The sequence below is a fragment of the Fusarium phalaenopsidis genome (assembly GCF_050370095.1).
Source record: "Fusarium phalaenopsidis strain FUZ10S chromosome Unknown contig_32302, whole genome shotgun sequence".
NCBI classification, from domain to species: domain Eukaryota; kingdom Fungi; phylum Ascomycota; class Sordariomycetes; order Hypocreales; family Nectriaceae; genus Fusarium; species Fusarium phalaenopsidis.
The window spans coordinates 5,841,095-5,865,635 of NW_028145405.1; the positions used below are offsets into that span (position 1 = coordinate 5,841,095).

At 52.0% G+C, this 24,541-nt stretch overlaps 11 protein-coding genes across 11 annotated transcripts; 5 read left to right on the plus strand and 6 right to left on the minus strand.

Moving 5' to 3' along the window:
* Positions 1 to 520: 520 nt before the first annotated feature.
* LRP88_09167 (uncharacterized protein) lies at positions 521 to 1,009 on the plus strand (the record flags this gene model as incomplete). Its single annotated transcript, XM_083245657.1, has 2 exons — positions 521 to 771; positions 823 to 1,009. The coding sequence occupies 2 exons, from the start codon at positions 521 to 523 to the stop codon at positions 1,007 to 1,009; spliced, it is 438 nt and encodes a 145-aa protein (XP_083100151.1).
* A 1,998-nt stretch (positions 1,010 to 3,007) lies between these two features.
* LRP88_09168 (chaperonin 10-like protein) lies at positions 3,008 to 4,118 on the plus strand (the record flags this gene model as incomplete). Its single annotated transcript, XM_083245658.1, has 2 exons — positions 3,008 to 3,016; positions 3,066 to 4,118. 2 exons carry the CDS (start codon positions 3,008 to 3,010, stop codon positions 4,116 to 4,118), a joined length of 1,062 nt encoding a protein of 353 aa, XP_083100152.1.
* Positions 4,119 to 6,029: 1,911 nt separating this feature from the next.
* On the plus strand, positions 6,030 to 7,192 carry LRP88_09169 (MARVEL domain-containing protein; the record flags this gene model as incomplete). The annotated part of the gene is made up of 3 exons (XM_083245659.1): positions 6,030 to 6,197; positions 6,247 to 6,575; positions 6,625 to 7,192. 3 exons carry the CDS (start codon positions 6,030 to 6,032, stop codon positions 7,190 to 7,192), a joined length of 1,065 nt encoding a protein of 354 aa, XP_083100153.1.
* A 355-nt stretch (positions 7,193 to 7,547) lies between these two features.
* On the minus strand, positions 7,548 to 8,034 carry LRP88_09170 (uncharacterized protein; the record flags this gene model as incomplete). The annotated part of the gene is made up of 2 exons (XM_083245660.1): positions 7,548 to 7,628; positions 7,681 to 8,034. The coding sequence occupies 2 exons, from the start codon at positions 8,032 to 8,034 to the stop codon at positions 7,548 to 7,550; spliced, it is 435 nt and encodes a 144-aa protein (XP_083100154.1).
* A 463-nt stretch (positions 8,035 to 8,497) lies between these two features.
* LRP88_09171 (uncharacterized protein) lies at positions 8,498 to 8,857 on the minus strand (the record flags this gene model as incomplete). The annotated part of the gene is made up of 1 exon (XM_083245661.1): positions 8,498 to 8,857. One exon carries the CDS (start codon positions 8,855 to 8,857, stop codon positions 8,498 to 8,500), a length of 360 nt encoding a protein of 119 aa, XP_083100155.1.
* Positions 8,858 to 9,017: 160 nt separating this feature from the next.
* On the minus strand, positions 9,018 to 11,470 carry LRP88_09172 (uncharacterized protein; the record flags this gene model as incomplete). Its single annotated transcript, XM_083245662.1, has 6 exons — positions 9,018 to 9,032; positions 9,401 to 10,184; positions 10,293 to 10,525; positions 10,576 to 11,096; positions 11,155 to 11,397; positions 11,449 to 11,470. 6 exons carry the CDS (start codon positions 11,468 to 11,470, stop codon positions 9,018 to 9,020), a joined length of 1,818 nt encoding a protein of 605 aa, XP_083100156.1.
* A 406-nt stretch (positions 11,471 to 11,876) lies between these two features.
* Positions 11,877 to 12,505, minus strand: LRP88_09173 (uncharacterized protein; the record flags this gene model as incomplete). The annotated part of the gene is made up of 3 exons (XM_083245663.1): positions 11,877 to 12,159; positions 12,219 to 12,439; positions 12,491 to 12,505. The coding sequence occupies 3 exons, from the start codon at positions 12,503 to 12,505 to the stop codon at positions 11,877 to 11,879; spliced, it is 519 nt and encodes a 172-aa protein (XP_083100157.1).
* Positions 12,506 to 16,611: 4,106 nt separating this feature from the next.
* On the minus strand, positions 16,612 to 17,757 carry LRP88_09174 (uncharacterized protein; the record flags this gene model as incomplete). The annotated part of the gene is made up of 5 exons (XM_083245664.1): positions 16,612 to 16,617; positions 16,737 to 16,937; positions 16,999 to 17,434; positions 17,487 to 17,545; positions 17,596 to 17,757. The coding sequence occupies 5 exons, from the start codon at positions 17,755 to 17,757 to the stop codon at positions 16,612 to 16,614; spliced, it is 864 nt and encodes a 287-aa protein (XP_083100158.1).
* Positions 17,758 to 18,336: 579 nt separating this feature from the next.
* On the minus strand, positions 18,337 to 20,019 carry LRP88_09175 (uncharacterized protein; the record flags this gene model as incomplete). Its single annotated transcript, XM_083245665.1, has 2 exons — positions 18,337 to 19,167; positions 19,222 to 20,019. 2 exons carry the CDS (start codon positions 20,017 to 20,019, stop codon positions 18,337 to 18,339), a joined length of 1,629 nt encoding a protein of 542 aa, XP_083100159.1.
* Positions 20,020 to 20,576: 557 nt separating this feature from the next.
* LRP88_09176 (fatty acid desaturase) lies at positions 20,577 to 22,028 on the plus strand (the record flags this gene model as incomplete). Its single annotated transcript, XM_083245666.1, has 3 exons — positions 20,577 to 20,742; positions 20,803 to 21,632; positions 21,693 to 22,028. 3 exons carry the CDS (start codon positions 20,577 to 20,579, stop codon positions 22,026 to 22,028), a joined length of 1,332 nt encoding a protein of 443 aa, XP_083100160.1.
* Positions 22,029 to 23,561: 1,533 nt separating this feature from the next.
* Positions 23,562 to 24,082, plus strand: LRP88_09177 (cytochrome c oxidase biogenesis protein Cmc1 like-domain-containing protein; the record flags this gene model as incomplete). The annotated part of the gene is made up of 2 exons (XM_083245667.1): positions 23,562 to 23,706; positions 23,766 to 24,082. The coding sequence occupies 2 exons, from the start codon at positions 23,562 to 23,564 to the stop codon at positions 24,080 to 24,082; spliced, it is 462 nt and encodes a 153-aa protein (XP_083100161.1).
* Positions 24,083 to 24,541: the final 459 nt, after the last annotated feature.

The following is a 24,541-nucleotide window of genomic DNA, read 5'->3' on the forward strand; positions in this document are numbered from 1 at the left end:
CGGGATTATTTACCGTCCAGGCTAGCCAATGTCACGGTAGATCTCCGATTCGACCTGGCATTATATCATTGTGGTTCCTGACGGTAAACAAGGGCCCTTGCACACAAAAAACAGGAACAGACGAATGGTTCGCCCAAGAGATCGGTAACAGCAAATTAGGTTTGGAATTATGCTTATCGAGCTTGCCGCCCCCTGCGCCGCCGACGCCAAGCAATCATGACGCCTCTTGATCGACGTCATTGTCAGAAGCTTCTGGCTTGGAGAGGATGACGGCATCTGGGGGCTCTGGTCGTCGAATGAGGATGCTTGGGTGACGAGCTATTCCTGGTTTTTCGAGGGGATTGACGTGGCTGAGCGAGATCGATTAGAGAAGGATGATGGAAGTGGCCGTGGATTGAATTCGGAGGAGCTTATAAAAGGGATGCAATGGAGCTGAGGAATGAGCTCTCCAGACCCTTCAAGACATCTACACAACTCTGCTTGTCAATTAGCATCAATCATCACAAATCAATAACTTACAATGGCTTCTGATCTCATGGACAAGCTCAAGGAGACGCTCCAGCCCACAGGCGAGGAGTCTCACGGAGTACACTTTGGAACCAGCCAGCAGACCGAACAACGAGAGTCTGTTCCAAGCAACACCCGTACTGAGAATCTCGAGTCGAGGGGGGTTGAACAAACGCACCAAACTGAAGGTGTTCGGACAGGAGACAAGATCCAGTCGCTTGTTGAGAATGTGCCTGGTGTCCCTTCCACCCAAGCAAAGCCAGAGTAAGAAAGATGAGTGCTTTTGTCAAAGACAGAACTAACATGCCACAAAAGAACTGACACTCGCCGAGAAGAAATCCACCAGGCCCCTCGAGACCCATGTGACGCGGCCCAGGCCCCCCCCTCGGCCCTGAGGCAGCACGTCGGCGACCCGAGTATCGAGCACGACTACCCCGAGGACAGCACAACGCGACGGCACTCTTCCGTGAGCCACCAGGAGGCGCACTACAACCTGGGGTGATTTAATGGAGATCCACACTAGTGTTTATGTTATGCATGGGCCCCAGACTGGGGGAGGATCCGGGGATGCGGAGGACGGGGGGTTAAAGCTGGCGTTTTATTGTTACTTTACGAGAATGTAACCCGAGAGCAACGAATCGAGATATTCCACGTTCTGTGGTACGCATGATGTTTGAGCTACCTAGGTACGATTCGAAACATGTGCTCAGTGCCGATGTGATCCCGGCACATACTCAGGCCATATGCGAGATTTTGATTCCCGTTGATCCGAACTCGAGGAACCGTGAGATTGAAGAGGCGTGCGGCAGATTGTCCACCTTGTCCCTGTTTTTCTGGCGAGCGGATGCTGCATCTTGGAACCGTTGGTGGGCATTGGCATCTCTTCATCTCAGGCCATTTCGGTTGAGGCTCATGTAGGATGAAGCAAGAGGCGTGTGCGTGTGTGTATCTCACCCCAGCGGAGCGTTTAGGTGCCCAGCAAGGTCTGCTTGGAGTCTGTAGAGAGCGGAAACGGGCATGGCCATCAGGGTGAATGGAGTTGCATCATACGACGGATGAATATATAAACTATCCATTCCCCCCTCGGACATGACTCTCAAGTTCGCAGCTTTACACAAACAGAGTCGGATCTCTAGAGAGAGAGATCCACTTCCCCCAGAATCATCCGATTCCCAGCAGCTGTAGGTGAAGCGGATCCGCTAATGCCAATGCTTCCCCCCTCCTCTCCGAAGGCCGCGTCCCATCCCCGCACACCCCCGAGCGCTATACCCATTGTCGCAGCTCCGCGCCGGAGCCCGCTCCGAGGCCGTTGGAGATCCGCTCGCTCCGAAGGGAAGAGGGAAGCATTGAACGCAGAGTGTTCAAGCGGGAAGATGATCATGGCATGCGGCTCAACGGAGGTGGAAATGTCACGGCATTGCTATCTCGTGCATACGTAAGAATGGCGAGGCGAGACACAGGCACAGGGGAAAGAGGTGAAGGATGCGTGGGATGAAGCAGAGAGCGCAGTGCGCATCATGATCTGAGAGATAACCGCTCGGCATCAGCAGCCACAGGAGTCTCTCTCGCATGTGAGGACGAATCAGTTGGTTCCACAGGCCACGTTTGACTTGTGACAACGAGCGATTGAGTAAGTGAGAGCATTATGTGTTGCCATCCATAACAATTCGACTAATACCACTAACACGAGCTCTCAGTTATCGTACAGTACCTATCTTTGGTGCCTGCCTAAGGTGGCCGCTCCGCTGGAGCTTCCTTCCCTCACCGACGGATTGACAGCCGGCGTGTCGCGGGATCCACCAGACCATCTCCCTTCTGTACTTCGATTGGGGCGGGTAAAGTCTTTCTGGCTAAATTGATTCCAATGCGATCATGAGCTCCAAGCAAAATTTACCCAAGTCTCGCAAAGGAGAAACGAAGCTTCGAAGCGCTCCCGTCATGACAAGAGAAACACCCCGAGAGGGGCTCTCGCCGACCTCCGTTGTGCGGCACTTGTGGAAGCCACCTCTTTTTACCCACCACCACGCACCCGGCACCCCTGTGCCAGCAGACAGCTCGGTCGAGGGTTGCAGCGAGCATGACGGGTACTTGATTGGTGAGGAAGAGCTTGGCCTTGCTCTTGATCGCGGGGTCTTTGCTTTGTATACCTACACGGTGACGTGGGGGGTGATTGCAGCATCCATCATGGGCAAAGGACGGGAATCATGGCATGGACTGATTCTCCCCCATCAGTCTATTTGACCTGCACATGTCGCCCTCATCAGCAGATTCCTGCCTCCCCCGTTTTCCCGGCCGGATGGAAAAAAAAAAGAAGACGTGTCTTTTGAAACAATTCTTCCTTGAACAGCATTGACGCGAGAATAGCTGGTAGCTCGCTCCACACTCAACAACCCACCGTCCATATCGATCCGGTATAAGAAGACCGACATCCCACACCGAACCTCGTCCCTCCTCTTCTCTCTCAACCCCTCATCCATCACAGACTCAGACCACAGCAACAATGGCCAGCGTACGTCTTTGACTGGTCCCCTCCCCAGACTCTAGCTGACACCCTCTAGAACCTGTCTTTCGTCCTTAACAAGCCCGGCGACGTCACCTTCGAGGAGCGCCCCAAGCCCACCCTCGAGGATCCCCACGATGTCATCGTCGCCATCAACTACACTGGTATCTGTGGCTCCGACGTCCACTACTGGGTCCATGGCTCCATTGGCAAGTTTGTCGTCACAGACCCCATGGTCCTGGGCCACGAGTCGGCCGGTACCATCGTCGAGGTCGGCGAGAAGGTGAAGACCCTCAAGGTCGGCGACCGCGTCGCCCTCGAGCCCGGATACCCTTGCCGCCGCTGCGCCAACTGCCTCGCTGGCAAGTACAACCTCTGCCCCGACATGGTCTTTGCCGCCACCCCTCCCTACCACGGTACCCTCACCGGCTACTGGCGCGCCCCGGCCGACTTCTGCTTCAAGCTGCCCGAGAACGTGTCCCAGCAGGAGGGTGCCCTGATTGAGCCCCTCGCCGTCGGTGTCCACATCGTCAAGCAGGCCAATGTCAAGCCTGGTGACTCTGTCGTCGTCATGGGTGCCGGTCCCGTCGGTCTCCTCTGCGCCGCTGTCGCCCGCGCCTACGGTGCCTCCAAGATTGTCAGCGTCGACATTGTCCAGTCCAAGCTCGACTTTGCCAAGGACTTTGCTGCTACCCACACCTACGCCTCTCAGCGCATCTCCCCCGAGGAGAACGCCAAGAACATCCTCGAGCTCGCCGACCTCCCTGAGGGCGCCGACGTTGTCATTGATGCCAGCGGTGCCGAGCCCTCGATCCAGGCCAGTATCCACGTCCTCAAGGTCGGTGGCAGCTACGTGCAGGGCGGCATGGGCAAGTCTGACATTACCTTCCCCATCATGGCCATGTGCATCAAGGAGGCCACCGTCAGCGGTTCGTTCCGCTACGGCCCCGGTGACTACCCTCTGGCCATTGAGCTGGTTGCCACTGGCAAGGTCGACGTCAAGAAGCTCGTGACGGGCATTGTCGACTTCCAGCAGGCTGAGGAGGCCTTCAAGAAGGTTAAGGAGGGTGAGGCGATCAAGGTGCTGATCAAGGGTCCCAACGAGGAGTAAAGTCAACCTCTAAGCGACTGAGATGAATGAGACGTGGAATAGTAAAAAGACGGATCGGACAGAGCAGTCAGCAGAAGAAAGGACAAAAAACACAGTAAAACGAAAAAAACACTCAAAAGACAGAGCGTTTCCCTTGGTTAGAAAGGGCTCACATTATGGAAGCTCAGGGGAATGAGCCAAAGAACGAGGCGGCAGCGGCGGCAGGGCGGGAGAAAGAGTCGAGGCGTCAAGGTTTCCGAACATGACAGTCATGACTTGACGCCTCAACGGCCGCGCCCTAGTTTTTGGTTTCTAGTTAAGGTCTAGTCTTGGTCTAGCACAAGGCACGGATGTCGCCTTGGTCGTTTCCGGCGAGACAGGCGCCTAAATAGATGGTTCTGTTTCAGAAGTTGGTGTTTGTGACCTTGTGATGTGAGATGACATGGTGAGAGTGAACAGAAGAGTAGACGCAGGGCTGAGAGGTGAGCAGGCAAGGAATGGTGTAAACCTCCAGACTTGAACTGGGAGATTAACAAACAGCGAGTAGGAATATCGGTGATATCAGCTCCTAGTCTCCGGATTCTATTCATAGATAGCCTATCCATCAAAAAGGGCAGCAATCGGACTTAGCAACGCCGTGTCCGACACTCTCGTTGATTAATCTCGACTTCATTCCGCGCTCTGCCCTGCATATTCCGCCCCAGGCACACCTCAACTCAACGGCCGGCCCTGCAAGGACCCGCCCACAAGGCTTTCTTTTTTAAATGGGCTTGGCCTAACCCCTGCTTCCCGATTCAGCCCCCTTCTGTCACGTTCCAGTCATCTTGGCGATGAGGCTAGTTCGAGACGAGGCGTTGAGATTTCTTAAAACGTACAAGAGGTTTGTCCTTGTTTGGTAATAGCATCGGATTTTGATGATGAGGGAGAGGCAGTGAATTGTAAGCAAGGCTTTGACAGAGAGACGGACATGGGTCACGCATCCCCAGCCGGATCGCCCCCCTCTCCGGGGTCGGATCCTTCGTGTGCGAGTCCCACCTGTATATTGGCTTCATCTGGCAAATCATATGCGTCGAATTCGCGAGACATTGGGTGCCAGGCATTCCTTCTTGGAGTGACCTGGCGTCGATCAATGGGGGACAATGACACCTCACAAGCACACATTGATATGGATATACGATGTCTTCTATTATTGATAACCTGTGTAAAAACTCTGTTGGGTGTAAAGTCATCATCTCGTAGAAAGAAACATGCTAGAAGCGGTCATCAAAACACTACCGATTTGCCTGCCCTGCTCCGCTCAACGGTACTTGTCTCTCCCCCATGCCGACTTGCCGGAGTGTTTCAAGGCACGGAAGAGCAAGGGGTGTGGAGTTGTCGTAGCCTAGCAAGGGGGCATCCCGGTCCATGTCTTCTCGTCTTGACTATCAAAGTTGGATATCAGAGCGTCAACCACTTTGTACCACGTTCTTGTCTCTCGTAAAAGAGTCACACTAATCACATACGACACGAAAAGAGGGAGAAGAGAAAGAAGAGATACTTGTACAAGAGGCTTAAAAAGATTCTCGTCCCAAAAGGAACAAGACGCCCTTCCTTTGACGCCTCATCGAAATAACGCTCCACTCCGTGAAAAGCGCCCGACGGAGCCCATTCATGGGACCGGCGTGCGTGCGGCTGAGGGACGCTAACGCAGCTATCCGACAGGGCCTTCTTGAATCTGCCTTGGGCTGCGCGGTAGATGCACAGCAGATTAGAGATTTGTGTGTTTCTGTAGGAGACGCGCCAGACGTATAAGGCGGTTTGCGCCGTCCTCGATGTTATGGGTGCGCCTCCTTCTTTTGGCTCAAGATCTACTGTCCTTAGTATCTCGAGAGCTGTTGCGACTCATACGGCTTCACTTACACGACTTTACCTACACTCGAGCACTCACTTACAATGGAGCAACCCGTGGAAAAGCCCCGGGGCGATCACGTCCTTCACACTCCCCTCTGGATCATGATCATCCGCGGTTTCCAATTCCTCATCTCCCTCATCATCGTCGGTCTCTGTGGTCGCATGATTCACGACGCCTACCTCGACGAAGAAGGCTTCTCCCTCGCCGTTGTACGTTCTCTCCACATCCTTCCTATCAATCTCGAACTAACACATCTAGTCTATCCTTACTTGGCTTGCAGTCGCCTACGTCGTCTTCACCGAAAAGATCCCTAGCCTTCGCGGCGCATACCACATCCTCGCTGTTCTCATCGTTGATGGGCTTCTTATTGTTCTTTGGCTTGCTGCTTGGGCTGCTACTGCTTCGCGTCGGTCCAAGTATGTCGTGCCCGTCACTGTGGGCGACTGCTATGATGATGGAAGTGTCGTCAACAGCAAGAGCTGCGATGTCATCTTTAAGCGGGCTGTTCACACTAAGCGCGATGTCATCCTTACAAAGATTGGTCTTGCTATGTTGTCTTCCATCGCTGGTCTGGGCGCTCTCGTCTGGTAAGTCTTTGTTGGCGCATATTGTGAAGACGTTGACTAACTTTGGTAGGGTTCTCTTCATCGCCACCTTTGTCTGGACCCTTCTCATGTTCCTTCGCGGTCGCAAGGAAGGCCGCTTCGCCGTGGGTAGCTCCGGCACCGGAACTCCCTCCGACAACTACCAGATGGAGGCCAAGATCTCCGAAGCCCAGCCCATGAACGCTCCTCCCCAGCAGTTCCAGGGCCAGCCTCAGCCTCAACAGTTCCAGCAGCCTGCTCCCAACGGCCAGTTTGCTCCCCAGCAGCCGCAGTTCTCTCCCCAGCCTACCCCCGCTCCGGCCTACCAACAGCCTCCCTTCCAACCGCCCCAGAGCCCCTACCAGCAGCAGGGTGCTTATCCTCCTCCTCAAGCTCCTTACTCTCCCCAAGATCAGCAACAACAACAGCAGTTCCAGGGTCAGCCGACATATGGACAGTTCCCTCAACAACAGCCCCAGCAGCAGGCTCCCTACCAACAGCCCGCGCCGCCTCAGACCTATGGAAGTGAGCTCGATGGCCAGAACCAGTATACTGCTCCTCCTCCTGCCGTGTCGCCGCCTCCTCAGCAGTACCAGCAACAGCCTTACGCTCCTCAGTGATGTCCTCAACGGTAGATGACAACTTGGAAGAAAGAAACCGGCAATTGAAGGCGGCGCGTGGAGTTTGTTTGCTTGCTTGATATCCCGTGGTAAAATGGTCGGAGTGAATGGCTTTGGATATGGTGTATTCGTTGTATATTTTGCTATTCATAATACACACACATCTCATACTCACATGGAAGACCGCGAAGAGCGAACTAATTGGATGTATTGCACACGATTACAGCCTCTAGCGGCCTATTATTCCATGATGTCACGAACCGAGCGACAGATAGAACACCGCGCCTCTTCTGAAACGGTTCGTATGCCGCTCGTTCAGTCCTCTAACAAAATACCTCCCGATTCCAAACCTAGCTCACGTTTTCCCAAACGCATTGGCCTTGGCTAGGATGACGGCCGTAGAATAATAAGCATCAATTCCAGGCCGATTACCGTACTACAGAGTCATGTTAGACCAAACTCCCATTCATCATATAGATCAAACTCACCGTGATGAACGCAACAGCGAGTTCGCTGGCTGTCCGACTATTCGGCCCATGGTTCAACCACGTAACACCCCGACGAGGGAAAGCCGGCCCTGAACCGAAGTCTGCAATGGTGCCCGGATCAGGCGCTTCCTCTTCGTTGTAGTCTTCACAGGTGAGCACTGGCTGCAGAGAAGCGCTGACACAGTCGTAGTTGCCCTCCTCATCGTCTGAGTAGTCCATCATCCGTTCTCGTCTGTTCTGATTGTACTCCGTGTCGTCTAGCACGGCTGTGACGCAGGCTGAGCCTAGGAGACGTTTTAAGGCTTGGTAGACGACCATGTCGATGCCTTTGAGCATGTGGTGGAGATCGTCCATTGAGGAATGGGAAGTGTGAGGGTAGGCGTGGGCGCAAGCGAAGCCCACAAGGCCTGGAGGACTTCATGCTCGCAGTCAGAGAAGAAAGCCCCCCATTGAATGGTGTCGGGACTCTTGGGTCCCCAGTCAAATTTGACTTGATTGCCTCTGTGTCGTACAACGAGTTGGCCACCTGATTGCCAGTCAACGGATGTGAAGCGTTTCCGGGGGTGGAACATACCTTTGTGCGCAACTGGGAGACAGACGACGAGTGAGCCCATCTGACGATCTGATCGTGGAGTGTCGACGTGTGCCTTGAACTTTCCAGAAGGACCAGAGTAAACCTATGCCATGTGAGAACGCGATCGATGCAGCACAGCAAAGACATTACATTGAGCTTGTACATCTCTGCCTTCACACCGAGACCTTCTCGATGTGCTCCTTGAGCCAGAACCTGATTGATGGTATCCATGATACCATGCTCTTAAGGGTTAAAGCTGGTACTGAAAGCAGTATCATCCAGCTTTCCAGCTTTCCGATACTCCTCATCAAGAACCTCTTTGCTTCCAACCCCAAACGTCGCTGGTTGGCAATCCCCGAGAATCATGTCAAACGACTCTTTCGAAGCAGAGTCATCGCCCACGGGAAGGAGCAGCTTGCGACATTGGCCTTGATCATCGCGGTCCCAACGAATCGCCAGCGAAGATGTCTTCTCTGGAGCCGGATCTGGCTTTTGGACGTCGCCTCCGATGGCAAATACGGCGAGATCTGGGCGGTTGAGGGTTGTCCACACTGCGTCGAGCAGGTTCTTGACGACGCGATCGTTTTCGTCGGATGAACTCATCTTGGTTGTGTGCGAGGAAGAGAGATTGTGTTTTAGAAGGAGATGCAAGTCGAAGTTATGTACCTATCGACGTATCAAAGCATTCAAACGCAGCTTCCGTTTGATTGCCGTCATGTCGAATCCTTTGTTTGCATTCACGATGATACTTGCACGGATAGAGTCAGTGCTTCGGGTACTGTGCGATAGCAAGTTATTAGTCGGAAATCAAGGTTGTAGCCGTCTCGTTTTAGCCTGAAGCACTTCCAATCAGAGCTCGGTGCTGCCCGAAAGCCCGAGGGGGAGCGTGAATGCCGTTTGTCGGAATGTGAATTTGTTTGCGCTTGGCGGCGCTTCAAGTTTCACTCGTTGACTTGGACTCTCTGTGCGACACCAGGTTTCATCTCAAACTTATCCAGAATTAACATTTGTATGGGCCTCACTCGCTCATGTGGTAAAAATCACTGGCTTAAATTATCATGCAAAGTCAGACCAAGTCCCCTTGTGTGTGGCACGGCTAGATCCATACCAACATGTGAGTGAACCCCTGATACAAGTTAGGCTTACCTTGTCCTCCTCGATCTTTTCTTTGAGCTCTGGTCGGACATGTCCCTTGCCGTCCATGATCTCATGTCGGCGACCGTCGAGCAGGATCCCTTCAATCATGTCGGCCGACAGAGGGGGACGCTCTCTAGTAGGGACAAGTTGGTTCTTCATCGTCAGAGGCACCCATCTGTTGAACTTAAGGTTGCGCCGGTTTGCCGTATTGACATTGACCTTGCCCTGTCTCTTGGTAGGCGCCCAGTTGCTGGCCGACAGGCCAATGCTGAGACAGTAGTTCCTAAAGTAGCCCTCACGATCCGTGGGGGGATCGCCGACAAAGAAGGCCAAGTTTCCCTGTCTTTTCCAAAACTCGTCGAGGTCTTCCCACACGACCTCTTCCGGAAGCAGCTTCTCATTGTGGAGAGCATGATACAGCTGGGTAGTCACCATTAACCCTCCGCTGTACGCCGCATACCGCACGCCAGAGAGGTGGAAACTGGTGCGTATTTCGTGGAGGAGACCACAGTGGATCGGGTTTCGACGCAGGAACTGGAACTGAGGGGGGTTGGGCTTGGGCATGGCGCCTAGCCTAATCATCTTGTGGCGGCAATGCCAGATCGGGTCCTTGTCCCATTTGGTGACGGAGTTGAGGACGCTGTCTCGATCTTTCGACGTGCGAGGGACGTGGAGCATGGTCTTTTTGATCCTGCGCCATTCCTGCTGCATCTGTTCATAGGCATCGCGGCAGTTCTTCCCGAAAGACTGCAACACCTCGATGTACGTTTGCATGGCAAACGACAGCCAGAAACTCATACCAGGCTAGCCACCTTGTTCAGTGCTGTTCATCAGCGCTCCCACACTACAGATCAATTCGTCTTCGATCCTCGCCCCCTGTCCCATGTTAGAGGAGAGGAACTGTAGCTCTGTGATGACGCCGTTGAACGCCGTAAAGTCCTGATCCCATTTTCCGCGGTTCGTCGAGGAAGAGCCCGCTAGGGGCTCGTCATACCATCCAAACTTGCCGTTGTACTTGCTGATGATATGGTCACCAGCGTTGCCCACCGCATAACTTCTGAGCATGCTCATGCCGTTCGCGAAGCAGGCCTTGGCCAAATCGTACGCCACCAAGTTGTAAGGCTCCCCTGACCCCTCATCTCCGCGTCAACACCACACGCTTCGCAGATTTTCGTAAAGTACACCGTTATGAGCTGATCCACGCCGTCGTGCTTGTCAAGTAGTGGCTTCACTTCATCCTCCATGCTGCGAGCGAGCTCAAACGCCGTGTTTGTCGCGACGGCGGCAGCAGCGAGATCAAGAGATCCTTCCAGGTGGCGCTTCCACAGCGACCTGACCTCCTCGCGCAGACGGGTAAAGCCGTTCAGGAGAGAGATGAAAGCAAAGAGTGCATCTCCCAAGGTGTCGTCCTCCTCGACGGTGTACTCGACCTCAGGCGTAGTCTTGGGAACAGCAGTCGCTGGAGCGTTCAAGAACTCTTCTGAAGGTGTGTACACCTCGAGAACGTCAAAAATTTTCCTGAGAGGATCCTCAGCCGTGGCAGTAGTCTTTGGTTCAGGAGCCTTGAAAGCTGGCCCTTCCATGAGCGGCTGCAGACACCTGCCAACTTTTTCGAGCACATCGGCAAAGTACGAATGAGTTGCATCTGAATCACCCCTTGTAGGGATCCCATTAGCGACAAGCAAGTCGACAAAGGTCTTGCGAACTGTGTGCATCAAGGTCAGTCTCACGCGATGAGGTCCATGTGAAGTTGAAGTTCGTACCCCAAATGACTTGCTCAAGGGCAATGGCGAAATGTTCAGGAATGCTGATGGACTCGAGCTTGGCGATGAATCTCGCCATGGGCTCAAAGTCTCTGATCCTCAGGACGTATCTAGGCTTGGGTGCCGAGTTGGCGTTGGCCTTCTTCTTCTTCTTCTTCTTCTTCTTCTTCTTACCCGCCGACCCAGCAGCAACTAGTGCATTGCCGGTGTCGTCGACGTATCCATTAGCCTTTGCAGTCGTCGCTAATCATATGACCACAGAGTCCGTGTCGGCCTTGTACTGGCGATAGATACTCTTGAGGGATGAAGGAAGCATTGTAGGTAGCGATGTCGGCGGATTGCCGTGGGGGGGTCCGGTTTACGTGGTCTGGTGCTCGGGGTTTAAAACACCAGAACTGGATCAAGATTCCGTTGTCCATAACAAGGGGTGGCCAGGGTGAGGCTGGCACTAACCAGGTTGTATTGCAATCAATTGGTGGCTGTTGATTTAACTTTCACCTTAACATGTTACAGTACTCCACGAGGTGGTATCGTCTTGCTATTTAGTGGTGAATACTTATTTCAATCAAATTCTATGTGCCGCTCAATCGCATTGCCCAAGTGGAGATATGCTCGCTGTATCCCCCTCTATTTTCCATCTCTCTTGTCTTCTCCATGAAAGAAATCACCGCCATACCCGTGTTCTATGATCCAGTTTTGCTTTGTCAGAAAAAGCAACATGCTTAGTACCGTCCATTACTGTGGTGATAATGGTTCATCATCTCGCGTCTCGCGTTTGGCGAATAATACGCGTAGTCAGCCTGAACTGGCTTAGGAATATCAAGTCGCTCCTGTCCTTCGTCGCCTGGGTGTCGTCCAGTCATCGGAGCAGTGTCCATGTTGATGCTCTCGGATGACTGCACTTCGAGGTGCTTGCCATGGTAATGGCGGCCACGGTGGGTTCCGTATGTGCGGAAGTGCCGGAAGTCGAGCCAAGTGACAATAGTCATGTAAAAGGCGAGAGAGCTACATAGAAACCATTGTTAGTCGAGTTTCCTTACTGTTTGTTCATGTTTGGAGCATACCTCATGACAATGCCAAGAACCACAACAATCCAGCTGAGCGTGCAACTCATGCCCTCACAAAACTTTAGGTTTGCTTGAATCATCATGAACACCACTGCGCCCCAAAAGACGATCTCCAATGCGTTGAGAATAACATAGGCCTTGAGGCTTGACCATTTCTTGAATGCTCGCACATGATCGGACAAGACTTGATAGAGGATAATGATAAGCGACTTGGCAGCCTGAGACATTGTTAGTGACCGACCCCAGTTTTCATCAGAGTGAATACATACCATTCCAAGTGCCATGGTGTTCGAACGGCCTCGAGGGGCGTTTTTCGGCTGGTTCAGCATTCGTACGACTGAGACGACCAGGACCCCAACGACGAGGACGAGTTGGAGAAGGTGGATGGGGAGTTTCACCCGGTTAGAGAAAAAGCCAGACATTTTTAAAAAGAAAGATAAGGAACGCTGAAATTGAGATTGTATAAGAAATAAAGATGCAAAGAAAGGTGAATGTGTGCAAAGGCTAGGAAACTGTAGAAACTAGGAGATTGCGGGACTGGATGGTGTTGATGGATCAAGACAGACACATCCCAAGGCATTGCCAATCTTTATATACAATTCCTCAAACTCTCTTCCATCGCTGTTTTTGACAATTTACCTTAAGAATAAGCCTAAATCAAAGCAACCCCATGTTGTATCAGTCCTATTTTGGTCTCGGTCTCGCATTTCAATCTCATTGGCCTGCCATGGCCATCTAAGCCCTGAGGCTCAAGCCGAGACCGAGATTCCGGATCCAAATAGGGCCTAGACCAGCCTTAAAGGGCGGCTGGAACGTGGGATTTATAAGGGGGCGTCGTCATGGCCGACGTAAGATGGGAGATCCCTGGGCAGATCCGTCAGTCGAGACAGTTCCACCATTCACTCGTGTGGCAGGGTTTCAGCATCAAGGGTTGTAAATACACGTATTTGCGGCTCAATCACGGTCTTTCTTGTCATTATTGATGTCTCCAAAGAGTCCATCAGCCACGATAATGGAACACACAGCAATCAATACATGACGGCATCAATACCCAACGCCCTAAAACCGAAACCGAGTTTTTTTTTCTTTCTTCTTTTTTGAAGCCATGTCTATTCGATTTCAAGTAGTTTCAGTTAACTCCAACTCAAAAATCAACGGTAACCCCGTTTCCATACCGAGCCAAGTCCGAAAGCCAACCAATCCCATAACATTCTAAAAGTTTCTAACCATCCCAACCCTAGTTATCCCAATGCCATTTTATTTCTCATTGGTGCAGAAAACAGCTTCATAGTATCAGACCCAAGGTCGTGGGGTCCTAAATCGTGAAAACCCCTGGTTCTCCTGCCCCAGAGCATGTGCCGGCACAAGCCCAACACTCATCCACCCACCCACAGTAACAGCAATAGCTACACAAAGCTGCGTCCCAAACATCAATAAAAGCCTCGAAGCAAAAGATCCCGAGAATGGATCTATGACGGCATACGGAGTAAAGGCCATGGTGAGGTTGTAGCCAATCCGAATCAGCTGAAAGGGGAGTGCTGCACATGCTGCCAGCAGCAGGTACTTTCCAGGTTCAAAGTTGGGATGGGACTTGAGGGACATGACACGCTTCTTAGTCTGCCACAACCACCAGCCGAGGCCGAATATCATGGTGAACATCATCAAGCAGTTGCCAGTCTGGTTCAAGTTCTCGGCCACAACTCCCCCTTTGGCTCCGGCTTTAGGGGCTCCTCCGTATGTAGCTAGTGCAATCCCTGCCGTGATGGCAAGGTGAGTAACAGCTAGCATTATTCTTTCGGTCCAGCGTTTCGGAGGTAGCGGAAGGATCACGTTCCTATAAAAGCCACGAGTTAGCAACACTTCTTCTGCCATTGGATCACAATAGAACCTACACTTCATAGATCAATCCAATTATGGTCAAAGATAAACAAGCAATGCTCCCGGCATTAGTCATAATGGCAACCGCATTGGGAATTTCAGGCTCGTCCCGGTTGGCGATCTGATAGGCATCCGAGACGAATCGAAGAGGGAAGTATGAAAGAAAGATGGGCCAACAGACCATGCCGGACTTGCCATGCCTCCAAGTGATCCGGATAACCGGAAACAGTAGAAGTATGTAAATGACAAGGTCAGCTATGGCAATGTTGATTTTGTCGCTTGATGGAGGAGGGGGGAGGTCCGCAGTCGATGTGACAGACATCTTGGAAGACTTCAAGTGGCGGTATCGGATCTCAGATTCCCTCTTTTGATCTCAGCTGAGTAAAAGAAAAAACATCCAAGAGATGCAGGAGACCTGGAAAGACTACGGAGGGAGCGGGTTGGGCTTAGATACCATGGCAGCACGCTAAGAGACCGGGACCGAAAGCGAGACCGAAGCGGGCGCATTGATTACACAGACACTGTTTCAAACGCTAATACGAAGATAATCTCTGACGCGTATCACATCTTTTCCAGACGCGTAAGACAGGCTTCTTATTAATAATGCTACCTTGGGTATCCCTGGGTGGTATTGATAAGATGCTATTGAGACTCTGATCTGAGACTTGACAAGCAAGGTTGAGTTGATGAAGCTGGAGTTGATTGCAAAGACTTAACGTTAGTTCCAAGAGTCCACTTTTATTGACCTAGCTAATAATTTGAGTGTAGCACGGTTCAACAATACGTTATTTTCCGCCATACTCGGCGCCCACTTGTCCCCTCATGTTGTCAACACCCGGGCTTACAGGGTGGTTAGCCTCAAGTCAGGGAAACGCAAGCGGATAGTTATAATACCCGTGGGCAGTCTGGTATGAGCTTCAAGGTAAAAGCTCGTCATCAAACCACCCACGAGGTCGATTAAATTATTTAACTCGACAAGTAAAGAAATATATCCATATTGACCTATTCAAGCACTACTTACATCATTCCACATGCATCAAAGGCTCGAATTCTTCTACACCTCCCCATTGAATGCTATACATTGTAATACTTTAAGCTCGGCTCGCTCGAGTCCCTTCCTTTCATTCTTTCATCAGCATAAGAGAGCGCCATATCTTTAAACTTATCAACTTCGAATTCCCAGGCCCAGCCCTGTTTCTGAAGAGCCCGAAAGGCATTCAACACCCAAGTCACACAGCTCTGCTGGGGATGCCTGTTCTTAACAGGTAGTTCAACTCTCTCAAAAAGGCTCCGAAGATCAGCGCTCGACACTTCGTCTGGCACCTTTCCAATAACAATACGCCCGATGAGCTTTTCACTCAGAGTAGGATCGATATTTTCCTGGACCCGAAACCACCAGTCCATACTTGGATTATTCATTCGGAAAGTGACGGGGTCGATCTCGGATGAGTCGGTGGCATCATAGGCAGAGCAGTCCTGCCCTTGACTAGGCTCGGGCATGATCATAATGGCCCAGTGGTAAGCCTCGCAGCCAAAGACTTGCCGAGATCTTCCATGAGAAAGGTTATCCCGATGGTTCAAAGCCAGAGCCACTAGTCGTGCCATGCCCGTTGCTTGAGAAGGCCTCAGTTAGCAACAAGGTGGTGGTGGGTAACAGATGCTTACCACGAAAACAGGAGGTATCTATATTGTAGAAAGACCTCAACCCATAGACAAATAAAAAATGAAAAGAACTCCTATAGTTTCCAGTGCAGAGATATTATGTGCTTTATAGTTGTGGAAGATGAGCCATCACTGTGCCTAACGTTGTATTAGGCACATGAATCCCACACCGAGACAAGATGTTGATATGATAAGAAGCCGTCGCAGTAACCGCGTTGTGATTTCGCTTAAGAATGATTGGCTCAGTATATAGACCTCATAGTGATCCCATTCGTGAAACCTGTCGAGCGGTCAGAATGTAAGCGCCCGGGATGAAGGAGGGGGTTCACGGCGCTTAAGACTCTCCATCATCATGGCATTGGACAATAGTAGACCCACTTCAATGTGACTAGAATGTATTTAAGGATTCGGACAAGGTTGGCCAAAAGGTTGAAGATGAGTTTGAATGTGGATATCCAAGCGGCACGATTTCCCTATCAATCAATGGCAGTATAGGGGAGCCAACAGAGGATATCGTGAAAAATCAGTAAACGAGTATGGATCTACACGTACAGATCATCGCAATTGTTGGACTAGAGGGATGTAATGAAACTCGCAGCAGCCAGTATTTAACCATGCCCGGGGGTCTGATCTGGACACCGCTATCTTGATTGTGGGAAGCTGGAACTAAATAGGCTATTCCTTGTTTGCGCTCGCACTGGCTCCATGAGAATGCCATCCTCTCGTTCCCCGAGTTCAATATCTTGACATTACATTAGCCGAGCTCGAGAAAACGGACTCTTCAAGCGTTTACTCACCTCTTGAATGTGTATCTCCATGTTCTGAAGCCTTCCTCTGCCCCCGATGGCTACTAGGGCTACTATCGTCTGCGAGAAAATGGTCGTAGCTGGTTGCATATTCGTAATGGCCATCCTCGGCGCTCACACAGGACCCCGAGCGTCCCTGTAAGCAACCATTCCCATTTCCATATGCTACTGGCCTTGAGCTCTTTCGACGGAACTCGATACCAGAAAAGCCAGGTGTTGAGCGGTTCGGATTCGTAGGTTGTGAATTGTCATCATCTCGATAGCTGAAAGTGGCAATCTTCCTCATGGCGGACTCCGAGATACGATCCAGAACGCTCTTGAAGTCGTCTAGGAATATGACATCGGATGCGCACTTGAACACAAGGGCGAGCTAATGGGTTGTTTAGAAAGAATCATCCCCAGAAGCGTGTGAAGTGGGAGACATTACTCACCCGCCAGAATGGGTTTAACCCGCCTCTTTTCGAAACCAGAATCATAAAAACAACATCGACAACCACAAACACGATGGAAACAAAAAGACAAAGAAGCATGACGCCGAACCGCGGACTTATCCGAACGAGCTTTGGTATCGTGAATTCGTAGTTGTCGTTGATGGCCAGGACGAGCTTGATAGTGGTGAATACCCACCAGGGGTCTCTTGCTAGTGGCTCGAATAGCCTTGACGTGTCCAACATTCTGCTTCCGAGGTTGTTGTGGTACTGAAAGTTGGCCCATGTTTCGAGAACCCAGAACGGTTGTACGGCGAGGAGGGAGATTATAAAGACTCGGGAGCCCCATTTTGGGAGGAATGGTTTGATCTTGAGCCAGGCGATGACATTGTGTACAAAATAGGAAATGTATAGTAGAGCTGCTGTGCTGCTGAGGACCCTTTAAATGGTCAGCTAGTTGCGTCAAATTGTTAGCTCAGGCTCCTTCTTACCAGCCAAACTCGGGTTCTTGAAAGAATGCAAAGAACCCATGTCCAAGAGCAAGTAGTAGCTAGAGTCAACAGTTAGCAAGACAAAGGAAATGACGGCGTAATGACCAACTTCGCTGAGAATCAGTTTATGCAGCAGAGCCTTGTGGCGATAATTGCACAAAACCAGCAGAATGAGGATCACAATGGCACCGACATTGAGACCTTGAGCCCACGCCTCGACAATGATCTGCTCGCGCGTGCTACTTTCCGGGCTTGGCTGCGTCGGCGCCATGATTAGACATTTTGTACAGCAAAAGAGTGGGATTGACAAAGATGACAAGCAAGACAGATTTACAAAGGGAGGCGACAGGTTATATGGATCGAGGTACAACCTGTCAAGGCTGACAGGCCATGGAACGTCATCCTTGGCAGCTTGGCCCTCGAGGTCGAATCAGAAGGTGGAGAATTCGACTGCCTGAGGAAGATGGTGGGCATGCATGGACGAGGATCAATGGGGGCAGGGGCCGGACGCGGGGAGCGTCGCCCGACGGTTGGGGAGAGAAAGTCAATTCCCCCAGAATCTGGGGAAACTAGGCTAGTGGCTCGGCTCATTGGAGGTCACAAATGGGCTAATTGAGTTGTCGCGAGTCAGAAGCATGAAGTTGGACCAAGGTTCATGGAAGCCTGGGAAATGTGGTGTCCAAGGGCCCTGGTTGACTACCTAGAACAAGAGACCACTCCAAGTCTAAGAATTAACGAGTTCAAGCAATTCATCAAAGTCGAAACAAGTTACATTCCACAGGCAAGAAATCATCCACCCTTGACTCCAACCAACCACTTCAATTACCTTCTCTCAGCCCGGGCGGGAACCCTACTCCCCACTCAATCTCGGGCCACGATACAGCGGCATCTCATCAGTTCTCGCAGGGCTTGACATTTCCTGCAGCATGAAGCCATTAGACTGCATTACCGGTGAACCCTTTGCAGGTGGCGTCCCCCGCATAGCCTTCTCCGCCAACGCGATGGCGTCAAACGGCTTCGCCAGCAGCCCGATGTACGTGGCCGGGGAGAACAGCCTGTTGCGCGACCTGATGCACCACCCGCTCATGATGACATGACCGCGGATCTCGAGCTGCAGGTCCAGCTCGGCGATGGCGTGGATGTACTCGCCAGCCTCGTTCTCCGACTTGACCAGCTTGTGAAGTATCGGCTTATTCTCGCGACCGATCTGAGACACGATCCACATGGCGATCACCCGTCCCGCCACTCCGGCCGGCAACAAGAGGCAGAGTACCATCAGCGCGATGGAGATTGACATGAGACTCGCCGACGCAAACAGTGCAGTTCCAAAGGCGTACACTGCCACGCTCGACGCCTTGGAGATGATCTGGGCGATTGCGTGCATGCGCGATATGCCCTGGACTGAGACGACAACGTAGAAGCACGTCCGCGAATAGCCCGAGCCCTTGTCGGTGGCGATCCGGATCCGCTGGTTCGTGTTTGGCCCAGCCTTGATGGCCTCGAGGGCATTGTCGTACTTGCGCCGGTCAGTGATCTTGGAGACGGTGTCGTCCAGCAGGATTCCCGTTGGCTTCCTGGACACGCGGATGGTCCAGCTGGTTGTGAATGGGGCGGCGACGAGGTTGTCAAAGATGGATACTCCAGTGACCAGAAAGTACCAGAAGTACATCCAACCCCAGACCTGTTGAACAATGTGAGCCAAGAGTTGACGAGGACACTCAAAGAAAGGACATACACGACACCACCATGAGACCACTGCGCCCCTTTGTGCATACCACATGGGTATAAGCGTCGCGATGATGAGGATGAACTGTAGAGCCATGGCTAGGAAGATTCCAAACTTGATCCCACCTCCGCTGTCATCCTCAGCTCTTTGGAGGACCTCCTGGGCAAAGGCCTGCGCCTCGGTTTGCTCGTTCTCGGCTTCAAAGGTATTTGCCGCATCGTGGTTGCCAGGGGCAGAGCTCGCCGGGGTCGTCGGCCTCCTCTTGGCCGCCCTGACACGAGTCGTGGGCATGAAGCCGCCGTAGGAGAAGGGCTCAGCAGGATCATACTCTCCGACGTTGGACGGCGTGATGGAACCCCCGAGACTCAGAAACATGCTCAGCAAACCCGCCAACGGGACAAGCTTGTACACGATCCACATCTCTCGAGTCGGGGCGCCGAGGAGGGCACCGGCAGTAGGCAACAGGCTCAGAGCTCCGGCGGCGCCATTGTACTCGCCGGCGCTGAGCGAGCCGACGAGGTCGAGGGCGGCGGTGAGGTTGGCGAGACACTCGTAGACGTTAGAGCCCTTGCGAATCACCATGCCGCGGTGGACCCAGTTGTTAAAGTCGAGACTGCCGCCCGCCTGGTCGACAGATTCTGACTGCTCTGGGCTGAGGGTATGGGCTGGTGTAAAGGGAACTGTATAGGCGGCGTGAGCGGGACGGGGCAGTAGGCCGGCCAGGAACAGCGGAGCGGGAGGGAAGAAGGATGTTAGGTACGTGAAACGCCTGATGGCATCTTGGACGATGTGTTTGTGATAGTTCATACTGGCTTCGGCAGTTGACTGCGAGTCGACTGATAGATGCAGGAAACGCAGGAACAGCAAGATGGATATCGCGAGACCAACAAGGGGGTTTTATCTCTGAGCAAGCAGAAACACGACAGCACCCCAAGTACAACACCAGCATTACAAATCGGTACATCTCCTCACATCTCGCTGACCTGTATGATAACCACACAGTCATCCAAAGGCGAAGCAGGCTGCGTAAAAAACCAAAAGGAAAAAGGGTGCAGGCACCCATATTCATCAAACCAGGAATAGCGACTACGCGCCGTGGTGATGGATGGTTGCACGGGAGCCTGCCGAAGAAAAAAAAAAGAACCCTGTAAATTCATCAAACCAGGGCGTAATGTTGGGGTTGCACAAAAGGCGCCTCTTTCTGCTCGAGGTTTTTTTTTCTTCTCCTTTTTCTTTTCAGCTCTTGATTCACCTCCCCAGAGTTGACGGTGGTTAAAAAAGTCTCGGAATTAGACACGCATACAGCCTCGCTGCTTACCTCTACAAGCGCCGAGGAGTTACGACTCCAATTACCACCAGGAATCATGGACCGTCTTGTGTTTGACCCGTTGCTGACCAAGCCTGATGCTTTGGTTCTCGAGAGCCTTGCCGCTGACATTCGCGCTGAAACAACTGAGGAGAAGCATCAAGGCCTGACGAAACGAGTTGCAAATGGGCACTCCAACCGAGAATCCCCAGCAAATGGCTCCGGTATGTATTCACCTTTATTTCCCAATGCTTCATCAGTGCCATTGCTGATCGTTTTAGCAGCTTGGCACCGTGACGATGGCACCATCGCCAAACTCGCCGCCCTCAACGACCCAAAAGATCCAAACTTTGAACCCACAGTGTTCAACGGGACAGAACTCAGTCAACTCAAACTGCCCCATATTCTCGATCAATGGGTTCTGCAACCCTACATCCGCGTTGCACGCTCCATAGTTCGGGTTGAGACGGACGTTGTGATGGTCACGCACCTTCTGCTGTACTTTACCACGTCTGTCCCAAGCGCTGCCCTCCTCTTTTGCCGGTTCTGGTGGATTCACGCTCTCGTTCACTGCCTTGTGCAAATCAGTTATGTGGGCACGTATACCCTCATGATGCATCAGCATATTCACATGCGAGGCATCCTCAGCAAGAAGTTCGTCATCTTCGACACGCTGTTCCCCTACGTCCTTGATCCGCTCATGGGACACTCTTGGAATTCCTACTTTTACCACCACGTCAAGCATCATCACGTCGAAGGAAACGGACCCAATGACCTCTCATCCACGATCCGATATCAGCGTGACAACATATGGCACTTTCTACACTACGTTGGACGGTTCTACTTTTTCATTTGGTTCGACTTGCCCGCCTACTTTATCCGGACGGGAAAACTCGCTCTTGCCTTCAAGGCTGCTTTCTGGGAGTTGAGCTACTATGCAGCACTCATACTTCTGTACCGATTCAACCCGAGCGCTACTTTTGTCGTCTTTCTTCTGCCCTTGTTGCTGCTTCGGGCAGGGCTAATGGTGGGAAACTGGGGTCAACATGCGTTTGTGGATCACGAAGAGCCTGACTCTGACTATCGGTCAAGCATAACTCTGATTGACGTCGCGGTAAGTCCCAACAACTCTGACAATTGATTCTCTTGTACGCGAGCTGACCCATTTATCAAGAGCAACCGCCACTGTTTCAACGATGGCTACCACACCTCCCATCATCTCAACCCCCTGAGACACTGGCGCGAGCATCCCGTGTCGTTCCTCAGGGGCAAGGAGAAGTATGCCTCTCAGCACGCCCTAGTTTTCCACAACATTGACTACATCATGATCACGGTGCGGCTGATGATGAAGGATTACCGGGCCCTTGCCGAGTGCATGGTGCCGATTGGTGATCAAATATCCATGACTCTAGAGGACCGGATGGCTCTGCTTGAATCTCATGTGCAACGGTTTACAGAGGAGGAGATACGGGAAAAGTTTGGAAAGGAAACCTCGGCAACTGGCCTGTAGAAGTTGTTGAAGGTACCTAGATACTCCCCCTTGCCTTCATTGTCGCCGTCGGTTAGGTATCTTACGCTCGTGTTCATACTCTGTCGCCTGTATCATTCTTTGATTTTTGTCGCTCTAACAGAAAATTCATGTTGTTACCATTACTCTCAATTGTGTTCCTCTAAAGTACAATCAATCCCTTGTAACTCGTTCACAACTCTGACTTGCGAATCAACCCAACCAGCCTTGCCAACCATCCCGACGCAACACTTTTCATGGCAACGGGACACACCCGGCAACCAGGTCAGCAACCCCATTTACCCTATCCACTCATATCATGTCGGTAATTCGCCGTGGCCAATCCAAGCCTGTAAGCCAAGACGGCTCAACGCCCAGCTGAAGAATCCTGAGTAGTTAAACACCAATAAACACTCAGTCATCAACCAACTCCGTGTCCTTGGGGTTGCACAACTGCAACGCAGCCAACGGAAAGGGGGTTATTGATAATTGCAACTTGATGGCCCTCGGCCGCATGGTACAACACATCCAACAACCCCTGCCCGACATTTCAAGTGGGACGCCGGTGAAGACGAGGCTTCTGGATAAAATGCCAGACAAATAAACCCCGGCATCGTCTGACCACTTACGCACTGCTACTCTGTCCAATCTTTAAAGTCTACTGCCTTCAGGCTCACAGCCTGCTTCTACACATCACAGTCTCGGAGCCTTGGCTGCTTTTTACCAAGCCACCCTCTTCTCTTGCTTATCTCCCTCCTGATCCTGTTTTGATCTTGGGGCTCTTATTTCCTTGTTATGCAATAACTGATCAAACAATTGCATATGTGTCGGAGCAGCCGAAACTCGGTCAAGAAGGCCCCCTCCCCAATGTGCTGAGCTGAAGGGGAATAAAGTGGGTTATTGTTGTAGAAACTCAAGCCTCTCAATCACTCTCGTCTCCGCATTAAATCACTGGATTTTCCACGCGGAATGAAGCCGTTGGAGCTGACAGTGAAGTGAATCCTTGTCCAGCCATTTGGCCCGCTGTTGGTAAGGTGCCTCGATCGAAGTGTCGGGTATTTGAGTAAATGGCCAACGCCCAGACACAACTCGTGCGGGTTAAGCGAGAAACACTGGTGTAAGAGGCAGAACCTGCTAAACGAACAAGATGCTGCGCCAATTAACACATTCCCCAGGGTTTTCAATGGACTCGTCAGAAAACATTCCAGGCGCATTTTCCAGCCTGGAAAGAGTCACTTGACGACAATTCCTCTGTCGCAATTGTTTCTATGAAACAGCTCTGGTACGGGGTAGGCGTCAAAAGCGCTCCCCACTGACCAAACAAGAAGGCGGTCAACAAATTCTGCCACCCATGGGCTCACACTTGCTGCGGCCCGCAAGCTCCTCGTCCGATATAGCTTCAGCGACCAGACCCGACGACGACGACGACACCCACGACGTTACGCACCGATTCTCACGTACGGGACCCGAATCTCCCGGGTGAACACTCTACGATCCGCCCAGGTCCGAGCTCCGCGAGCTCGATTCATGGCCGCAATGGCCGCCCAGAACCCGTCGGCGCCGGAGGAGAGGCTGGGGGTGCCTTCGAGGAATCCGCTACCGCTTTCGGCATCGCAGGAGGCTCAGGTTAGAGATATCTTTTACCAGCGGGTCCGGAAGGAGTGTGCAGAGGAGATTAAGGGTGAGCCTCTCTGGTCATATGATCAGGCCATGTTCAACAACTGACTTTTGATCTCCCAGCTTTTGCCGCCTGCGCCCTCGGCCGTACATTCACCGTCTCGTTCGCCTGCCGCCCCGAGCACCGCGTCATGAACAGCTGCATGAAGCTTCACGCAACGCAGGCCGAACACGACGCCGCGCGTGAGGAGTGGTTCGCGCTGCGGATCGAGAGACAGAGGGAGCGAGAGCGCAAGGCCAAGATGGCGGCTGCGCAGGAGGAATTTATGCGCGAGTGGTGGGGATTGCCCGAGCACGTCCGGCTGTCGAGGCAGAAGGAGATGGAACAGAGGGGGGAGAGGATACACGGGCTCACGGCCAAGGACAGACCAGAGAAATAAAAGACTCGGGCTGGGAGGACGTGCAAAGAGACGAGGACAAGTAAAGAGTTTGGCTGGGAGAGCTAGTGTTGCATCTGTGGCGTTTGGGAGGATATTGACATCTACGCCGCTCTGACACGAGGGGTTTAACTGTACAGTTGAGGACGATGGGTTTATGGTGGTGAATGTAAGAATACAAGACAAGAACCAAGCATAAGAATACAAAAGTATTAAGATAAGGATGGTATTTGTAGGTGGTGTAGTCACAATGGTTGTCAACGGACAGCGAAAATTGGCTGCGAACTGATGGACAACCAACATCTTGTATCCGCCAGCCTGGTTCAGTCAACCCGGGAATCTGGTATCTGGGTGATATAAATAGGACAATACCCGATGGAAAGGATAAACAACATGGAAAATAGCCTGACTTGTCTTGAACCAACTTCAAAATACCCAGTCCGGCAGTCTCCGGAGCCTTGC